Here is a 19,298-nt window from a genome sequence, read left to right on the forward strand (position 1 = left end):
TGGCTATTATCAGTCTCCATTACAAACTCCAATCACTTAAAAAAGGCAATGACAGCATGCGCACATACCTCACTCGCATCAAAGAGGTTTTGAATGTATGATTTCTCAAGCCGAGCATGTTGCTAGTATATTAAAAGGTCTCCCTCGTGAATATCAACCATACATTGCGTTCATCACTACCATGAAGGATGTGTTGTCTCTTGACAAGATCTGCTCAATGTTAATCGATGTAGAAACGCAATTGGCTGGGTTTGATTCTCAGGAAGAGTCCCTTCCAATGAGTGCGCATGTCGTGCAAGCCGGTTTGAAGGCTGCTGGTCAGGGCTATCATGATTCCGGTTCTGGACGATCCAGATCTAACAATTTTGGCCGCGGTGGAGGACGTGGTCGTGGTCGTCCACGTGTTCAGTGCCAATTGTGTGGCAAAAATGGTCACCTGGGGTTGACTGTTGGTATAGGTTTGATCAGACCTTCACTGGTCGATCAACAGATCGTGCAGTAGCTCGTGGTGCGTCAGGTTCTGCTAATTACTCCGGTGTTGAGATGGTTTCTACTGGTGAGGATGATTGTGTATGCTGCACCAAATCTCGTGTTGAGGCACAGCTTTGTCATTCTTCGTAGACTCAGCCGCGTGTTACTGCTACCACAAGGGATCACTGGGTGGTTGACTCCGGGGCTACACATCATGTCACACCCGATTCAGCAAACGTGTTTAATCAAAAGAATGTCTCTGGACCAGGTAATGTTACTGTTGGCAGTGGTGATTCTCTTTCTATTAAGGCAATTGGTAAAACTGCTTTATGCTCTTCTTCCTCTCGAGCTTTAATACTGAATGATTTGCTTCATGTACCTAAGATAACTAAAAACCTTCTCTCAGTCTCGAAGCTTGCTAGGGACAATGAGGTCTATTTTTGAATTTCATGCATCTCGTTGTTGCGTTCGTGATGAAGGAACTGGTGAAGTGTTGTTGCAAGGACAAGAGAAGGATGGTCTATATTTGTTTCAAGTATATTCTATAAGTAATAAGAATGTTTCTGTTGAAGTCAATAGTGTTAATGCTTCATGTAATTTGTATGAACTATGGCATAGACGCCTTGGGCATCCTGCTCATGTAACACTTTCGCAAATTTACAAATTACTTGATGTCAATATTGACCAAAGTATTAATGAGACTTGTGTTGCTTGTCGTATGTGTTGAGTTAATCGATTGACGAAATCGGCCAAGAGGGGGGTGAATTGGCAATTAAAATTTTTGTGGAAGCTTTTGCAGAAAATTGAAAGTAATTACACAGCGATTTATAGTGGTTCGACTTTCTCAAATAAAGTCTACGTCCACTACCTTAGCTATCCACACTAAGGATTTTCCAACAAATTCACTAATTTGTTCTTTCTTTTGAGGCCAAAGAGATAACCTTACAATTCCCTCAAGAGTATACCCCAACTCTTGAGAACACTCTTTTTCCCAAAGAGAAGATTACAAATTTGCAAACTTACAAGAAAACCTCACAAGGTAAGATGTTTGCACAATTCTAGAACAAAGAAAAGACACTCAAAGATGAATACAATTGAGCACAAAAAGTGTTCTTGAAAGCAAAATGAATATTGAATGAAAATAGGCTTGAAATGCTCAAACTTGAGGTTTGATGCTTTCTCTTTGATTCTCTCTTGATTCTAGTTGCTTGATGTTTCTTGTTGTTGATCAATGGCTTCTAAGCTTGCTTAAATACACCTTGGATCACTTCTGAACGTTGGGGATGATTAGAGAAGATATTATAGCCGTTTTAGTGTGAAAACATTTAATAAAACAGCTTGGAGCGTGGGGGGAATCGGTTCCCCCTTGAAGGGAATCGGTTCCTAAGTGTAAAATTCAAATATTTCGACCGTTGTACAAGGGGGGAATCGGTACCCCTTGGGGGATCGGTTCCCTCCGAGCATACTAGAATTCTCGGAGCAAAACTGTTTAGGGGGGAATCGGTTCCTCCTATGGGGGGAATCGGTTCCCTCCGAGCATTCTGGAAATCCGGGGCCAAAACCATTTAGGGGGAATCTTCCTCCTATGGGGGAATCGGTTCCCTCTGAGCAATCTGTAATTTTGGCTTTGAATTGGTTCGAAATACTTTGTAAGATTATTTTGAAATTGTTTTATGATTAAAACTTAATTTTACACTTAAGTAAGGATTAAAAGTGATTTTTGAAATATTTGGAATAATGTTTTGATATTCGAATAGTTATATCGAATATACTTAGAAAATCATTTGGAAAATCTTAAAATCCATTTAACTTAATTTGTTATATCGAAATATCAAAATGTTTCAACAATCTCCCCCTTTTTGATATAACAAAACATTTTAGTAATTTTAAGATTTTTGAAATCAAGTTTTGAAATTACTCCCCTTACTTTAACACTTCTTCAATTTATTATGTAAAACATTTAACACCTATTCTTCTCCCCTTTTTGTTAAATCAAAAAGACATTGTAAAACAAGGTTTGAAATCATTTAGCCAATTGATTTATTAATTATAAGCTTAAGCTGCTAAGATCACAATCAAAAGAGGTTAGCCATTAGTTTCATAAATCAATATTCATAAATAATGTGATATGGTAAAATTGGTCATATTGCTAATGATGATGCATAAATGAATAAAACATATAAGTTCACACTATTCATAAATCCAAAATCCAACAATCCACAAAATCAAACAATGTTGAAACAATATTCTTTTAGTTCAAAGTCTTAAAGTTAAACACAAAATCAAGCATCCGGATCGGTATGAGGAAAACGGGCTCGCATAGCAGCCATTTCATGAGTTAGTTCATTAATATGAGCATTGGTTGCTTCATTGTTTGCACGCATCTCCTGAAGAATCTCTAATTGTTGAGCTCCCATTGTGGATAAATGAGACTCTATAGAGGAAAAGCGCGAATCCATTGTCGCATAACGGAAATCAAATGTCTCCATAAAGGATTAAAAATATGGAGGCATTTGAGTCGATTGTTGTGCGTGCTCCTCGAGTTATTCAGGTTCTTCTTCAGCTTCATCAATATCCCTCATTAATTGTTCAAACTCGGGATCTTCGTCAGCTTCGGGTGGAGCTTGTGAAGAACTAGCTCCCGGAGTAGAAGATCGAACCCATGCACCGGTTTCCTTATTTTTGACTCATCCCGCTCTTGTTAAAGAAAGAAGATTGATTTGTTTCTTAAGAGGAAATGAGGAATCTAGACCAACTCGGAGTTCAGCTTTAGAAAAGAGATTACTAAGGATACAACCGTAAACTAGTGAAGAACAGAGTTTCTTATTTGGCACTAGGTTAACGGTTTCAACAATTTCAGCAAAGATAATCTCGGAGAGGTTTATTTTTATATTGTTTTCAAAACAGTGCAACCACCAAAGATCTAAAGCTCTAAGAGTTGAATATCGACCCCGGATGGTCGAAACCACCAAGTGATCATGAGAGAAGGAAACGCTCATGGAGATAAAACACTTGCACTATCATTCCGTTTATATCGTGAGCCTAAAACTTGTTTTTCGTTTGATAACCTTCATATATTTAAAGTTAATATCAACCATAGTTTGAAGAGATGGGATACGTTCTTCCCTAATCTTATACGAGTCAAAATATTGGTAAAACCAATAACGATAATCTTTAGGACCCGGTTGATTGAAACAAGAATTTTGGATAGTCAAGTTAGGATCAAGATTTGGGATAGGATTTGAGGAATAGGAGGAGGATTTGGTTGACGACTAGAACGACTAGATGAAGACCTAGGACGTTTAGGATTTGACATGGTGAAGGGAATCGGAATAGATAGAATAACCTGCAATTTTAAAACAAATGTATGCAATTCAATTAATCCCAAAACTCAATTGATATTCAAGGTTCTCTAATCAATCCTAATGGGCAAAGTTTTGAGAAAACTTTTGAAAATATGGTTTGAGAAACAATATATGTATAGTTTTCATAATAACAACATAATTGAATCAAAACACAATAATTTAAAAAAAAACATTTTTTTTTAAATTTCGAATTTTTTTTAATAAAATTATTGTGTTTTTGATGAAATTAGTTGTAACATCTAGTTTCTATTCACTAAACAATCAATGCTCGATCACTATTTCAACCTAGAACTAATTAAAACTAATCCTATGTTCAAAAATAATAAAATAGAGAGTTTAGAAAAATTACCTTGAAAGATGAAGATTGAGGGGATTTAGATGTTGTTTGCACGATTTTAATGATTCCAACAGGTTTAGAAGATGATATTTGATTCGAATTCTAATTAATATCATTGATTTGAGGCAAGAGAGGAGATTTGAGAGGAGTTGAGAGGGAACGACGGAAGAGAGGGTTTTGAAAATTTTGGGGTTTTGGGTGTTCTGCCTGATTTTAACAGAACCCCAGGGGGTATCGATTCCCCTGTGGGGGGAATCGGTTCCCCTTCAAAGGGGGAATCGGTTCCCTCAGGGGGGATCGATTCCCTCTGCACCAAAATGCTAAAATTCGATTTTTTTAAGCACAAAATGCTAAATTAATCTTTTCTAGTGGTATTGGCAACTCATATATAAAAAATTAATTATGTTCAAACAATTAAATTAATCTCTAATCTATTTTTGAACATAAAATTTATTTTCACTAAGAATCACAAACTCCCCCTAACTAATAGCAAGAATACAATCAAAAATTATTATTATAAGCATTTTTCAAGATTTATTAAAAGCGCTAAAATTATTTTAAACACTAAGTGAAGATAGGTTGGTCAAACCTAATTCTCTCCTAAGTGTCCAAAATCTTTCCTTGTCTAAGGGTTTTGTAAAGATATCCGCTAATTGGTGCAAAGTATCAACAAATTCTAGAACTACATCTTCCTTAGTGACATGGTCTCTAATGAAGTGATGTCTTATTTCAATGTGCTTAGTTCTAGAGTGTTGGATGGGATTTTTAGTGAGACAAATAGCACTAGTATTGTCACACTTGATAGGAATGGTACCTACTTCAATTCCATAATCAAAAAGTTGTTGTTTCATCCATAAAACTTGTGCACAACAACTACCGGCTGAAATGTATTCCGCTTCAGTGGTGGATAATGCAACACAATTTTGTTTCTTTGAAAACCAAGAAATCAACATATTTCCAAGGAATTGACAAGTACCGGAGGTGCTTTTCCTATCTAATTTGCATCCTCCATAATCCGCATCAGAAAAGGCATACAAGCTAAAGCTAGAGTCTCTAGGATACCAAAGTCCTAAACTAGGAGTGTCCTTAAAGTATCTAAAGATTCTCTTAACAGCTAGTAAATGTGATTCCTTAGGACATGATTGAAATCTAGCACATAAGCAAACACTAAACATAATGTCCGGTCTACTTGCAGTTAGATAAAGCAAAGAGCCAATCATTGACCTATATAATTTAACATCTACACATTTATCCTTCATCTAAGTCAAGCTTTGTTGAAGAGCTCATTGGAGTGTTATGAGGTTTCTCATTTTCCATTCTAAACTTCTTGAGCATATCTTTGACGTACTTAGCTTGATTAATGAAGATGCCATCTTTTCTTTGCTTGATTTGGAGTCCCAAGAAAAATGAGAGCTCCCCCATCATGCTCATCTCAAACTCACTTTGCATTAGCTTAGAAAATTCTTGGCAAAGAACATCATTAGTAGAACCAAATATTATATCATCAACATAAATTTGAACTACTAATAATCTTTACCTTTTCTCTTTAAAAACAATGTAGTGTCAACCTTTCCTTTTAAAAAATCTTTTTCAATTAAAAAATTTGACAATCTTTCATACCAAGCTCTAGGAGCTTGTTTTAAACCATAAAGAGCTTTTGTCAATTTTAAAACATGATCCGAAAAATTTGAATCTTCAAAACCTGGAGGTTGTTCCACGTACACTTCTTCTTTTATAAACCATTTAAAAATGCACTTTTAACATCCATTGATATAATTTAAATTCATTGAAACATGCAAATGCAATAACATTCTAATTGCTTCCATCCTAGCTACGGAGCGTATGTTTCATCATAGTCTATGCCTTCTTCTTGAGTATAGCCTTGAGCAACAAGTCTAGCCTTGTTCCTGACTATATTACCACTTTCATCAAGTTTATTTCTAAAAACCCATCTAGTACCTACAGTAGATTTATTACTAGGCCTTTCAACTAATGTCCATACTTTACTTCTCTCAAATTGATTTAATTCTTCTTGCATAGACATAATCCAATGTTCATCTTTTAATGCTTCTTTGATGTTCTTAGGCTCTATGCATGAAATAATGCAACATAATTACAGATATTTCTAAGAGAAGATCGAGTAGTTACCCCTTTTGATGGATCACCTATAATTTCACCATCCTTGACATAGTTGTACTCTCTTGGAAAAGATACTTCCCTTTCTTCAATGGTTGGATTCTCGAGGGGATCATGAGTTTCTTCATCTTTTGTTTCTTCCTTTGATGATGATTCTCCAACGTCATGTCTAACGTCATTTGCTTGTACAATACCTACATCATCATTAACTGAAGAATCCTTCCTTGGAAGGGGATTATCATCGAAAACAACATGTATAGACTCTTCTACAACTAAAGTTCTTTTATTAATACACGATAAGCTTTAGAATTTAAGGAATAACCCAGAAAAATTCCTTCATCACTTTTAGCATCAAATTTGCCAAGATTTTCTTTACCGTTGTTTAAAACAAAACATTTACATCCAAAAGGATGAAATAACTAATGTTAGGCTTTTTATTTTGAGAATTTCATATGGAGTTTTCTTTAAAATTGGCCTAATCATTACTCGATTTACAACATAACAAGCGGTATTTGTGGCTTCCGCCCAAAAATATTTGGCAAATTATTTTCACAAAGCATGGTTCTAGCCATTTCTTCTAAAGTTCGATTTTTCCTCTCAACAACTCCATTTTGTTGAGGGGTTCTAGGTGCTGAAAAATTATGGCTAATACCATTAGAATTACAAAACTCAATAAATCCAAGATTTTCAAATTCAGTTCCATGATCACTTCTAACACTAGTGATAGAGTAACCTTTTTCATTTTGGATTATTTTTGAAAATGTGATGAAATTTTCTAATGCTTCATCTTTAGTACTTAAGAATAGAACCCAAGTGTATCTAGAATAGTCACTACCAAGACAATGCATATTGTTTTCCTCCCAAGCTAGTAGTTCTAGTTGGCCCAAAAAGATCTAAATGGATCAATTGTAATACTCTACTAGTTGATACATCATTAATAGATTTAAAAGAAACTCGTTTTTGTTTTCCTTTAGCACAAGCATCACAGATTTTATCATTATCAAATTTAAGCTTAGGCAATCCTCTTACTAAGTCTCCTTGAATTAACCGTTGCAAAACACTCATACTAGCATGACCTAGTCTCCTATGCCATAACCAACTATCATGCTCATCCTTAGCAACTAGGCATAAATTAGTCATATCAATAGAATCTAAATGCACCATGTAAATGTTTCCTATTCTATGACCACAAGCATAATCCGATTAGATGCAATGTCAATGACTTTACAACCATTAATTTCAAATAAGACATTGAATCCTTTATCGCATAATTGACTAATACTCAATAGATTATGCTTTAATCCATTCACATATAAAACATTCTTAATTTGTATGGAAGAGGTATTACCTATTGTACCAATACCTTCAATGTGACCTTTTGAATTGTCTCCAAAAGTCACTTCTCCTCCATTTTTGGCGTTAAGCTCAATGAACCGGCTTTTGTCTCCGGTCATATGTCTTGAGCATCCACTATCAAGGTACCATGATTTGAATTTGTTTCCCGTGCCTTGTAGCAATGCTCCTTTCCCTACAAACATAGATTAATTTTGATTTTTGGTACCCAAATTCTTTGGGTCCATATTCATTAGTTTCCAAAATCCTAGTCCCCTTAGGTATCCATTGTGTAGGATATTTTATCTTTAGTAGTAATGAGTTCTTTAGGAACCCACATACTTCTAATGATTTTTCCATTAGAGGTTCTTTGGGGACCTCTATGATTGTAGTTTCTAAAACTTTTTTTAACAAAGTTGGATTTTGAATTTCCATCTTTTCAAAATGTTTTGTTCCAACTTTATCAAAAGAAGTTTTAAGATCATCAATTTTCTTTTGATGATCATCATTGATCTTTGAAAGTAAATTTTGCAAATCTAAATTTTTCTTTTCAAACTCTTCTAGTTTGATTTGCAAATCTTTGATTTTACTTTCAAGATCGTTGTTGGTTTTGGATATGAGTTTGTTTTCATTTTTCAATTTTGAAACATCATTTTTATATTTTAAAAACAATTTCTCATAATCCGAAGCCAACCCATTGTATTCCTCAAATAACTCATCATAAGATAAATCATCAAAATCGGATGAGTTAGAGGTTACCTTAGAATCTTCCCCGAATGCATCAAGCACAAATTTGCTACTTCTTGTTCCTCTTCATCGGAACCTTCTTCATCGCTCCATGTAGCCACATGAGCCTTGTGCTTATTCTTTGATTGACCATTTTTCTTCAATTGTGGGCAATCATATTTGACATGCCCCGGCTTTTTGCATTCATAGCAAATGATTGGGTCCTTCTCTTTTGGTTCATTTTTGAGGCCTTCGTTTCGTTTGAATTTTCTTCCTTGGTAAGGTCTCATAATTTTTCTGAACCGTTTGGCAAACAATGCCATTTCCTCGTCATCATCATCATTATTAGAATCACTCTAATCTTTTGTGGATTTGAGAGCAACTCCAATATTTTTCTTCTTCTCCTTTTCCTTTGGTGTCTCTTCAACTTTATCAAGGTCCACCTCATCTTCGAGCATCATCTCATGAGTGAGGAGTGAACCGATAAGTTCTTCAAGAGTTAAGGACGATAGGTCCTTAGACTCGATGATTGCCGTCTTCTTTGATTGCCATGATTTTGGGAGGGAGTAGACTAACTTCCTCACAAGCTTTTCATTTGAGATGATCTCTCCATATGATTTGAGACCATTGACAATCGTTGAAAATCTATCCGTCATAGCTTTGATGTCTTCATTTGGTTTCATCCTGAAATTTTCATAGCTATGCGTTAGAATACTAATTTTTGATTTCTTTACCTCATATGTACCTTCATGTGTGACTTGAAGCTTTTCCCATATTTCTTTGGCGGTTGTACACGATGAAACTCTTCCGTATTCATCTGGTCCAAGAGCACAAAAAATAATATGGATGGCTTTGGAGTTGAGCTGGAACATTCTTGTCTCTCCTTCACTCCACAACCTTGGATGAGTGATAGGCTTGATGTATCCTTCTTCTACGGCATTCCATGCTCCCATGTCACTTGCTTGAATGAAGTACATCATTCTATTCTTCTAATAGGCGTAATTAGCTCCATTGAAGAAAGGAGGCTTGTTGACGGGCATCGAATCAAGACCGGAGTCGTAATTTGAAGTGGAGGCCATTGATGACTTGGTAATCGATGTAACTCTTCCCGAATCGACTCAAGAGGCGATTAAACCTTCAAATGAGTGAGGTTCTGATACCAATTGTTGAGTTAATCGATTGACGAAATCGGCCAAGAGGGGGTGAATTGGCAATTAAAATTTTTATGGAAGCTTTTGCAGAAAATTGAAAGTAATTGCACAGCGATTTACAGTGGTTCGACTTTCTCAAATAAAGTCTACGTCCACTACCTTAGCTATCCACACTAAGGATTTTCCAACAAATTCACTAATTTGTTCTTTCTTTTGAGGCCAAAGAGATAACCTTACAATTCCCTCAAGAGTATACCCCAACTCTTGAGAACACTCTTTTTCCCAAGAGAAGATTACAAATTTGCAAACTTACAAGAAAACCTCACAAGGTAAGATGTTTGCACAATTCTAGAACAAAGAAAAGAACACTCAAAGATGAATACAATTGAGCACAAAAAGTGTTCTTGAAAGCAAAATGAATATTGAATGAAAATAGGCTTGAAATGCTCAAACTTGAGGTTTGATGTTTTCTCTTTGATTCTCTCTTGATTCTAGTTGCTTGATGTTTCTTGTTGTTGATCAATGGCTTCTAAGCTTGCTTAAATACACCTTGGATCACTTCTGAACGTTGGGGATGATTAGAGAAGATATTATAGCCGTTTTAGTGTGAAAACATTTAATAAAACAGCTTGGAGCGTGGGGGGAATCGGTTCCCCCTTGAAGGGAATAGGTTCCTAAGTGTAAAATTCAAATATTTCGACCGTTGTACAAGGGGGAATCGGTACCCCCTTGGGGGGGATCGGTTCCCTCCGAGCATACTGGAATTCTCGGAGCAAAACTGTTTAGGGGGGAATCGGTTCCCTCCGAGCATTCTGGAAATCTCGGGGCCAAAACCATTTAGGGGGAATCGGTTCCTCCTATGGGGGGAATCGGTTCCCTCTGAGCAATCTGTAATTTTTGGCTTTGAATTGGTTCGAAATACTTTGTAAGATTATTTTGAAATTGTTTTATGATTAAAACTTAATTTTACACTTAAGTAAGGATTAAAAGTGATTTTTGAAATGTTTGGAATAATGTTTTGATATTCGAATAGTTATATCGAATATACTTAGAAAATCATTTGGAAAATCTTAAAATCCATTTAACTTAATTTGTTATATCGAAATATCAAAATGTTTCAACAGTATGGGAAAGAGCCATAAACTTCCATTTTCTGATTCATCCACTGTGTATGAGCTACCTTTTCAACTTGTATTTACAGATTTATGGGGTCCATCACCTGTTGTCTCTAATGGCTACAAGTATTATGTTAGTTTTGTGGATGCTTGTACTCGACACACGTGGTTATATCTTCTTAAGGATAAGTCCCAGGCTGCTTATGTTTTTAATCTGTTTCATCAACTTGTCAAGACACAATTTGGGCAAAATATTTTGGCTATTCAGAGTGATTGGGGAGGTGAATATCGTCGTCTGTCTCGACTGCTTGCTGAAGCTGGCATCTCTCATCGGATTACCTGTCCACACACCTCCGAACAGAACGGTGTCGTGGAACGCAAACATAGGCATGTTGTTGAGTTGGCATTAGTCTTGCTTGCACAAGCATCCATGCCAACCAGCTTTTGGTCGTATGCAGTAATTATGGTCGTGCACTTGATAAACAGACTTCCTTCTAGGGTATTAGCTGGACGTTCACCATTTGAGTGTATGTTTAAGAAGAAACCAGATTATGAATCATTCAGAGTGTTTGGATGTAGATGTTTTCCTCATCTCAGACCATTCAATGCCCATAAGCTTGATTTTCGATCTCAACCATGTACGTTCTTGGGTGTTAGCTCTCAACATAAAGGTTTTCTTTGTTTAACACCTAATAAGCATGTTGTTATATCACGCCATGTGCAGTTTGATGAATGGTATTTCCCGTTTGCTAGTGATAAGCCTACAACCCAGTCATCACTTGATATATCTGTGAGCATGCCTCTCGATATTATAATGGCCACGACTAAGCTGCAGTCAGATGTTGGTTCTTCATCAGTCGTTTCTCAGTCACCTGTAGATAATACGAGTCTCATGTCCACACATTCAGGGTCAGGTACAGAATCTGTTGCTCTGCATGACATTTCATGTTAATCAATAAGAACTTGATGCTGACATGGACACTCAGACAATGCCTGTAGATAATACGGGGACTACAGTCAGTAATAATCATCAATGATAACCCGTAGTAAACGTGGCGTGTTTAAGCAAAAGTGTATACAACGTTTTTTGATGACGTTGTACCAACCTCGATCCAAGAAGCACTTCAGTCTGCTGCATGGACTGAAGCAGTACATGTTGAGTATTCAGCGTTAATTGAGAATGAAACCTGGGTGCTTGTGCCCTTGCCTATTGATAGAAGTGTGGTAGGGTGCAAATGGCTCTTTAAGCTCAAACGGAATCCTGATGGATCTGTGCTTAGGTATAAAGCTCGACTAGTTGCAAAAGGGTTTACTCAAGTTCCTGGTATTGATTTTCAAAACACATTTAGTCCAGTTGTGAAATTTTCAACAGTTTATGTCCTTTTAACCATGGCAGTTGCTCGAGGTTGGGTCCTGAGGCAAGTTGATATTAATAATGCATTCTTAAATGGTGATTTGCATGAGGATGTATATATGCAACAACCACCAGGGTTTGAACAGTTTGATTCAGATGGTAATCCATTGGTCTGTAAGTTGCAAAAGGCTCTTTATGGCTTTCGTCAAGCCCCACGTAATTGGAATGAAAAACTTAAGTTTGCATGTTGGACTTAGGATTTGTTGAATCCAAGGCAGACATGTCACTTTTCGTTAGAATTCGAGACGATGATTGTACGTATGCTTTAGTATATGTTGATGATATTATAATTACAGGCACATCTACTGATACTGTAAATCAGGTAATTTGCATGCTTAGTTCCCGCTTCTCCCTTAAAGATCTAGGTGAATTATCTTATTTTATGGGAATTGAAGTTAAGAAGCTTGCTTCTGGTTTAATGTTGACTCAAAGGGCTTATATTTATGATTTGTTGAAGAAAACTCATATGAGTCAAGCATCGCCTGTTTGCACTCCAATGGTTGCTGCTACAAAATCTGCTGATCAAAGCAGTGCTCTTCTAGCTAATGCACGAGAGTATCGCATCATTGTGGGAGCTCTCTTGTATATTTGTCACACTCGACCAGACGTAGCGTTCGCTGTAAATAAAGCAGCTCAATTCATGCAATCTCCATGTGAAATACACTTGGTAGATGTCAAACGCATCATGCGTTATTTAGCAGGTACACTGGATTATGGACTGATTTTTTTGGACAGTAATGCCAGACTATGTCTTAAAGCATTTTCTGATGCGGATTGGGCTGGTGATGCCACTGATCGTAGGTTCATGTCTGGGTATTGCACTTTTTCTTGGGGGCTGTTTAGTTGCATGGAACTCCAAGAAACAGAAGACTATCTCTCGATCAACAATGGAAGCTGAATACAGAAGTGTTGCTGATTCAGCTGCTGAGATTACTTGGCTTGCTGCTTTACTACGTGATCTTGGGCTATCCTTGAGTGATGCACTGTGATTTGGTGTGACAACACAAGTGTTGTTGCCTTGAGTATAAACCCGTATATCATGCTCGATCCAAACATGTTGAATTGGATGTGTATTTTGTTCGAGAAAAGATTGCAGCTGGTCATCTTCGGGTTAGTTATGTTCCTGCTACGTTTCAAGTAGCTGATGGGCTCACCAAGCCACTCACTAGATCAGCATTTGAGCAGTTTCGAGAAAAAATGTGTGTGTCGTATCTTGTTAAGGAAGGGAAGGAAAAGAAGCAGGGAGAATGTTGAGATACATGATGTAGCTGAGGGTGATGTTCACATGATTTAGCAATTGATGCATGGCATACATAAAGAAGCTGGAGTATAACTAATTTGCTTAAGTGTCAAAGTTGTTAGGACTCTATTTTAGAAGCTGTAGGTTGTTATATTTGTTATCAATCTGCTATAAAAGCTTAAGCCTAGGTGATGTATTCACGTTTTTATGAATGAAAAGTATTTCCAGAATTCAGTTTGTTTTCCAAGCTTTGCTTACTGCAATGCTTCACACGGAGCATTTGATCCCCATACTCATTTGGCTGCGATAGGAGTGGTGGCTCGTGATTCCTCTGGTAGGGTTCTAGGATGTCTTGCATCAGCTCCTCTCAATTGTGATGAAGGGGCCTTGCTAAGATACATGCTTTTATTGCCGACCTTCACTTTGCGAGGGATTGTTCTTGGCAACAAGTGGTTTTCGAAACTGACTTCGCTATGCTTGATAACAAAGTTAATCGTGTTGAAGCTGATATTTCAACATTAAGCTTTCATCTCCACGATGCTCGACAGCTTTCAGCTACTAATGCGGGTTATAGCATTTAGTTTATACCTCTGTCTTGTAATAATGTAGCTTATTAGTTAGTATCTTGGGCACTTAATTCAGGGAATTTCATGTACTTTAATTTGATTTTTCTGAAATAATTGCTTCTAATGTATCAAATGATTATTTTATTACATAATATATTGTTTATATACTTTTTTCCTTTTTAAGATTTATAGATGTTTTTAACGAGACTCATGTTTTTTTTTAAAAAAAATTAATACTCTTATGCATAATTAAACTATAATGATCAAATTTTATTTTCACTTAATATAAAATTTTTATTTTTATAATATATAAACAAATGTTTTAGGTTTATATAATAAGTCAACAAATTAACTTAAAAACACTATATATTTTTTAGAATAAATTTAGGGTAAAATATAGTAATAGTCACTGAACTTTTTTAAAGCTTTCATTTAGGTCCCTAACTTTTAAAACATACAATACAATCCCCCAACATTTACGTCGGGGACCATATTGCAAACGGAATAAATGTTGGGGGACTGTATTGCAAGTTGTAAAAGTTGGGAGACCTAAATGAAAGCTTTTGAAAAATTTGTAAAACGTTTTCCAGATATTTTCAGAAAAATGTAATTCATTTTACGGAAAATATTTTCTGAAAAACATTTTCTAGAAATATAATTCATTTTCCATAATTCAATTTTTCAGTAATTTATTTTCCATAATTCAATTTTCAAAAAATTAATTACAACCAAAGAAACATACCTAAATATATGGACAACCATCTCATAAGGAACATAGACTACAACATAACCAGAAGAGCGAGTCTTAATCAGGGATTCCATCAAATGCATGGTGTCATGATGCACACGTCATGTTTGTGCTCTGCGCTGACGATTGTGTGATTGTCACCCACTTTCAAATTTACTCTTCACACCCCCACCGATGGTTTAAATTATTTTACTTTTTTAAATTTTTATATGTGTCGTCTTAACATAAAATCATATATTCATCCCTACTTACTACCATCATCCATCTCTCTTCACATTATAAAATTCAATACAATCTTATCATGTTCAATCTAAACTCCGTCTATTTAATAAGTAATTTAAAAAAATTAAATTGATAAAAATTCAAAATGAATTGAATTTATAATTATTTATTTCAAAAAATTATATCTTGCTTTGAACAATTTGAACTTAAAATAATGTAAAATGAAATATGATTTTAAATTTAGAATATTTTAGAAATTAATTTTTTTTAAATGAATCTATACAAAAATTCCTCAATAATCTATATGAATTTTAAAATTTTAAATTCAAATAAAAACTATCTTTTACCAGATAAAATATGAAATAAAATAAATTTTAATAATTTTGTTAAGAAAGAATTAATACAATCGTAACCTATCTAGCTCAATTGATAAAGCATAAAACTCTTAATTTATGATCGTGGACTTCATCCATCATTATTCAATATAAATAAAAATAAAAAGTCGATATATAAACCTTTCAACAAGTTTGTATTTCACCGATGTAAGACAGAAATAACTTCTTTTGCGCTACATCATTTTACCAATAAATATAATTATTATGGTAGTAATTATATCCTCTTATAATTATAATTTTCTTTTAATTTCCTAAATAATTTTTAATTTATTTTAATTTTAAATTATTTCATACATCATATTTGATCATTAGGGTTAGTTATATAACTACATAAGTTTAAATTCTACTGCAATATTAATAATATTAAAAAGTATCTATTTTATAAGAATTACACATTTAAAAATATATATTATATATATCATTAAATATTTTGAATACTTTGATTTTGAAATTTGAAGAACAACATTGTACTCTAATCTTAGAATGCGATTTGATGGTATTATGATTGAAATTAAATACCAACTTAAAAATTAATATTAAGGTAAATTACATGTTTAGTATTTAAAATAATATTTTTATTCTATTTTAATACTTAATTTTTTTTAAATTATACTTAACATTTAGTTTAAGTTTCAATTTAGTACTCTATCATTAAAAACTTATAGACATCGATGACATAGAATTTACAGTACAAGACACGTGGAATATCGAAAAAGATAAAATAATTCCACGCTATCACTGCCTCTAATTTTTATTGGTATGGTATCAAATTAAAACCTAAACTAAATTTTAGGTATGATTTTGAAAGAAGAAGAAGCTTAAGTACTCAAATAAAAAAAATGATAGTTTAGGAACTAAATGTGAAATTTACTCTTAATATTATTATGTCTTAATTTGGCAAGGACTACCAAACATAATGAAACGAGTGGAGGATAAAATCGTCCAAGGGGGCAATGAGTGAAGCCACGCGACCCCGACAAAACCAATGATGGAAACCTTGACCCATTCTAATAATTTAGGGCATCATCTTCACTCTCAGACTCTAGCTAGAAGCAACGACGAAGCACGACCTGTCTCCCTCACCTTTTTTTTTTCATTTTTCCATAGCCGCCTGCAAAATAAGAAAATTCAATATGAAGAGCTCCGCCTCAAGTTCAAAACTGCAAACAAAAAGATAAAGATATCCCATGAAGACGACGACAACGAGGAAGATGAAAATATGGAGAAATTCTACGCTCTCATCAACAACATTCGTGAGGCTCGTGATCGATTGATCGCAAACAACATCTCGTCATCATCAGCAGCAGCAGAGATCCGAAGAAACGCTGCTGCAGCAGATGATCAGGGCGAAACCATGAAGCGAAAGCTTGAAGAAGATCAAGAGAACCAAGCTGTAGCGTCGAACCCCTCATTTCAACGTGAAGATTTCATGGATGAGGCTGATAATAAGCCGAAGGTGCTTCCTATGAGCTTCGCCGGTACTTCGCAAAGCAAAGAGGGCAGTGATCGTAATGATCGGAAAGAGGAGGTTAAAGAAGAAGAGTTGGATCTTACCCTTTCACTGTAGAGGGAAGAAACTGTTGGTACATCAAAATAAAGTGACTGGGTGAACTGGATGTTCCACGCTTGAAAGTGAGAAATTACCATCAAGCCTTCACGCAGGCGTTTCTTGTCTAAGCATTTCCTCGGTACTTTTATGTACGTTAATTATAATTAATAGAACATTGTATCTATTTTAAAGAAATTATTTCATAAACTCTATTTACAATAATATCATGTACGGTTCTGTAAATTAAAATTGATTATTTTACTCTTTTTGTTTATGTCATTAGTCCATTCAAGATTAATCTTGCACTTTTATATTTTCATGAAAAAAAGTAAAATTCTGATCTTCAAATTCTATCGTTTAATTATTTTTGAATTATGCATGATAGAAAGGACATGAAAAATTTGATGAAGACAATTTTACAAATCTAATGAGCAAGCTTCAAAGTAAAAATATGATTGTGAATATAAATCATTTAATTTTTTTTTTGGATAATTCTAATTTTATTACTCAAATCAAGGTTTAATTACAACCAATCCATCAATCTACAACGAAAGAATCAGAAAAACAGCCTACAAAATGATTGGTTAGACTATATCTCAAACATTACAAAACATTAAGTTAGTATTATATAGTCTATTGATATTAGTTCCCCTAAGACGGATTCCGACAACGTCTTTAACATCTTTAAGCAACCAATCGATCGTTCTATACTGTCCTTGAAATATTCTCTGATTTTTTTCTGCCACAAAGAATAAATAAAAGCAGTTCAAGAAATTTTCAAAATAATTGTAAGTAGAGGCCTCCCTTTCCATGTTGAACTTGCCTTTGAAACCATTTCTTCCCATGATAAGTAAGTGGTCTTCATCCCATTAAGGTTTAAAATTGAATAGTAGAGTTCCACTGCCAGAGAACATTGTGAAAAGAGATGGTCCCTTGTCTCATTTGAGTTGCTACAATTGACACAAAGACAGTCAGTGCTAATTCTCATTCGAAGAAGTCAGTCTCTAATAGGTAATTTGTTCAGTAAAGCCATCCAAGCTATCAAGCTAAATGTTGGAATATGTATTAGGAACCAAATAAGTTTGTGTCATAAAACATTCTGCCCTTTAAATCAAATCAAATCCCAAATTTCCTTAACATGCGTGAACCGACTATAATAATAGGAAGAGCTTCCGCCCTTGATTTTAAGGAACAAGATTTTTGGCACTTCCGAGCTGCTGCAAATATAATTAACAAAGCTTTTATAATTCATATTTTCCGTCCTTTATACTAACAAGAGTCTTAAGGTATCGGTTTATTTTAAAGTTAACTAAATTAAGTTGGAACCCTAGTATATTGGTTCAAATCTCTTTTAACTTATAAAATTAAGTTAGAATCTATATCAATTTCAAAATTAGACCGTTTAACCCAATAGTTTATTCTGATTCGGTCTCCTCGCAAATATATCATAGCTGTGCAGCGCAGAAAAATGCCAAAACAGAGAACAGCGTTGTAGATAATGAAAATCATTGCAGGCTGACGTATTAGCTCTTGCCTAATTTGTGAATATTCGGAAGCCAACTCGAAAACCCACGCCAGCCTTTCGTTTCTATGATTTCTTTCATTTCGTATTGCGCAATCAGTATTACGTCATCATCCTTTCGACCCCGGACGTGGACATGCAATCGGCATCCAATCACGTCATTTAGAGACGCGGCTCATGATTTCACTCGTCGTATTCCCGTTTTACTTTTATACCCCTCTCTAGATGACGCAGTTTGACTTTGGCGCCGTCGGGGCAGGTCGGTATTTCTAGAACTGACCCGGACCTCTTAATTTTCTAGCCCCCCCCTCCGGGTTGTATAAATAGGAGTACAGATTTGAACCAACTTGTCAGCAGCAAAGAAACATCAGAAAAACTCGTGCTACTTTTTTTTTTTTGAATATATAAAATATCTGGATTTCTAGTTATTTTTCCTTTTGACATGGCGACGGAGGAGAGTAATCATGTTTCGAATGGTGAAGATGATCGTCAGGAGCAAGAAGACGAGAAAATGGAGCAGTTTTTTGCTCTGTTAAGGAACTTTCGGGAGGCGCGTAATAAGCGAAAACAGGAGCTGAGACAGAGAGATGACGAGGAGGAGATGAGTAAGAATATGAAGAAAAACAAAGCAAGTAATTTGGGTGACGATGAGCAACCGAGTTGGGTTCCGAGATTTGAATGGGAAGATTTTACCGCGGAGATTGAGTTTCGAAGGCCACTCATAGTCTTTCCAACTCCATACAATAAGAAACAGGAAGAAGACGATGGTTTGGATCTGAATCTCACCCTTTCTTCAGCAACAGTTTAATTTTCTTGTGCAAAAAAAAGAATGGAGTTTTATCTTGTATTATATTGTTGATCTTAATTATTAATGTTTCAATCTCGATTCTCCTGGATAAGCTATGTGAATGAATGGTTGCTGCTTTGAAATGAAATCAATGGTAGAGAAAAGCTTTCAGATCTGATGGAATTACTTAACCGGAAAACGGTTTTGTTTTGCTTGTTGCTT

At 35.1% G+C, this 19,298-nt stretch overlaps 1 protein-coding gene across 1 annotated transcript; it reads left to right on the forward strand.

The window, feature by feature from the left end:
• The first annotated feature begins 18,670 nt into the window (after positions 1-18,670).
• On the forward strand, positions 18,671-19,189 carry LOC120136450 (protein NIM1-INTERACTING 1-like). The gene has a single exon (XM_039152485.1). It carries the CDS (start codon positions 18,732-18,734, stop codon positions 19,095-19,097), a length of 366 nt encoding a protein of 121 aa, XP_039008416.1. The 5' UTR covers positions 18,671-18,731; the 3' UTR covers positions 19,098-19,189.
• The last annotated feature ends 109 nt before the right edge of the window (positions 19,190-19,298 follow it).

Source organism: Hibiscus syriacus, unplaced genomic scaffold (assembly GCF_006381635.1).
Source record: "Hibiscus syriacus cultivar Baekdansim isolate YM2019G1 unplaced genomic scaffold, ASM638163v2 tig00110630_pilon, whole genome shotgun sequence".
NCBI classification, from domain to species: Eukaryota; Viridiplantae; Streptophyta; class Magnoliopsida; order Malvales; family Malvaceae; genus Hibiscus; species Hibiscus syriacus.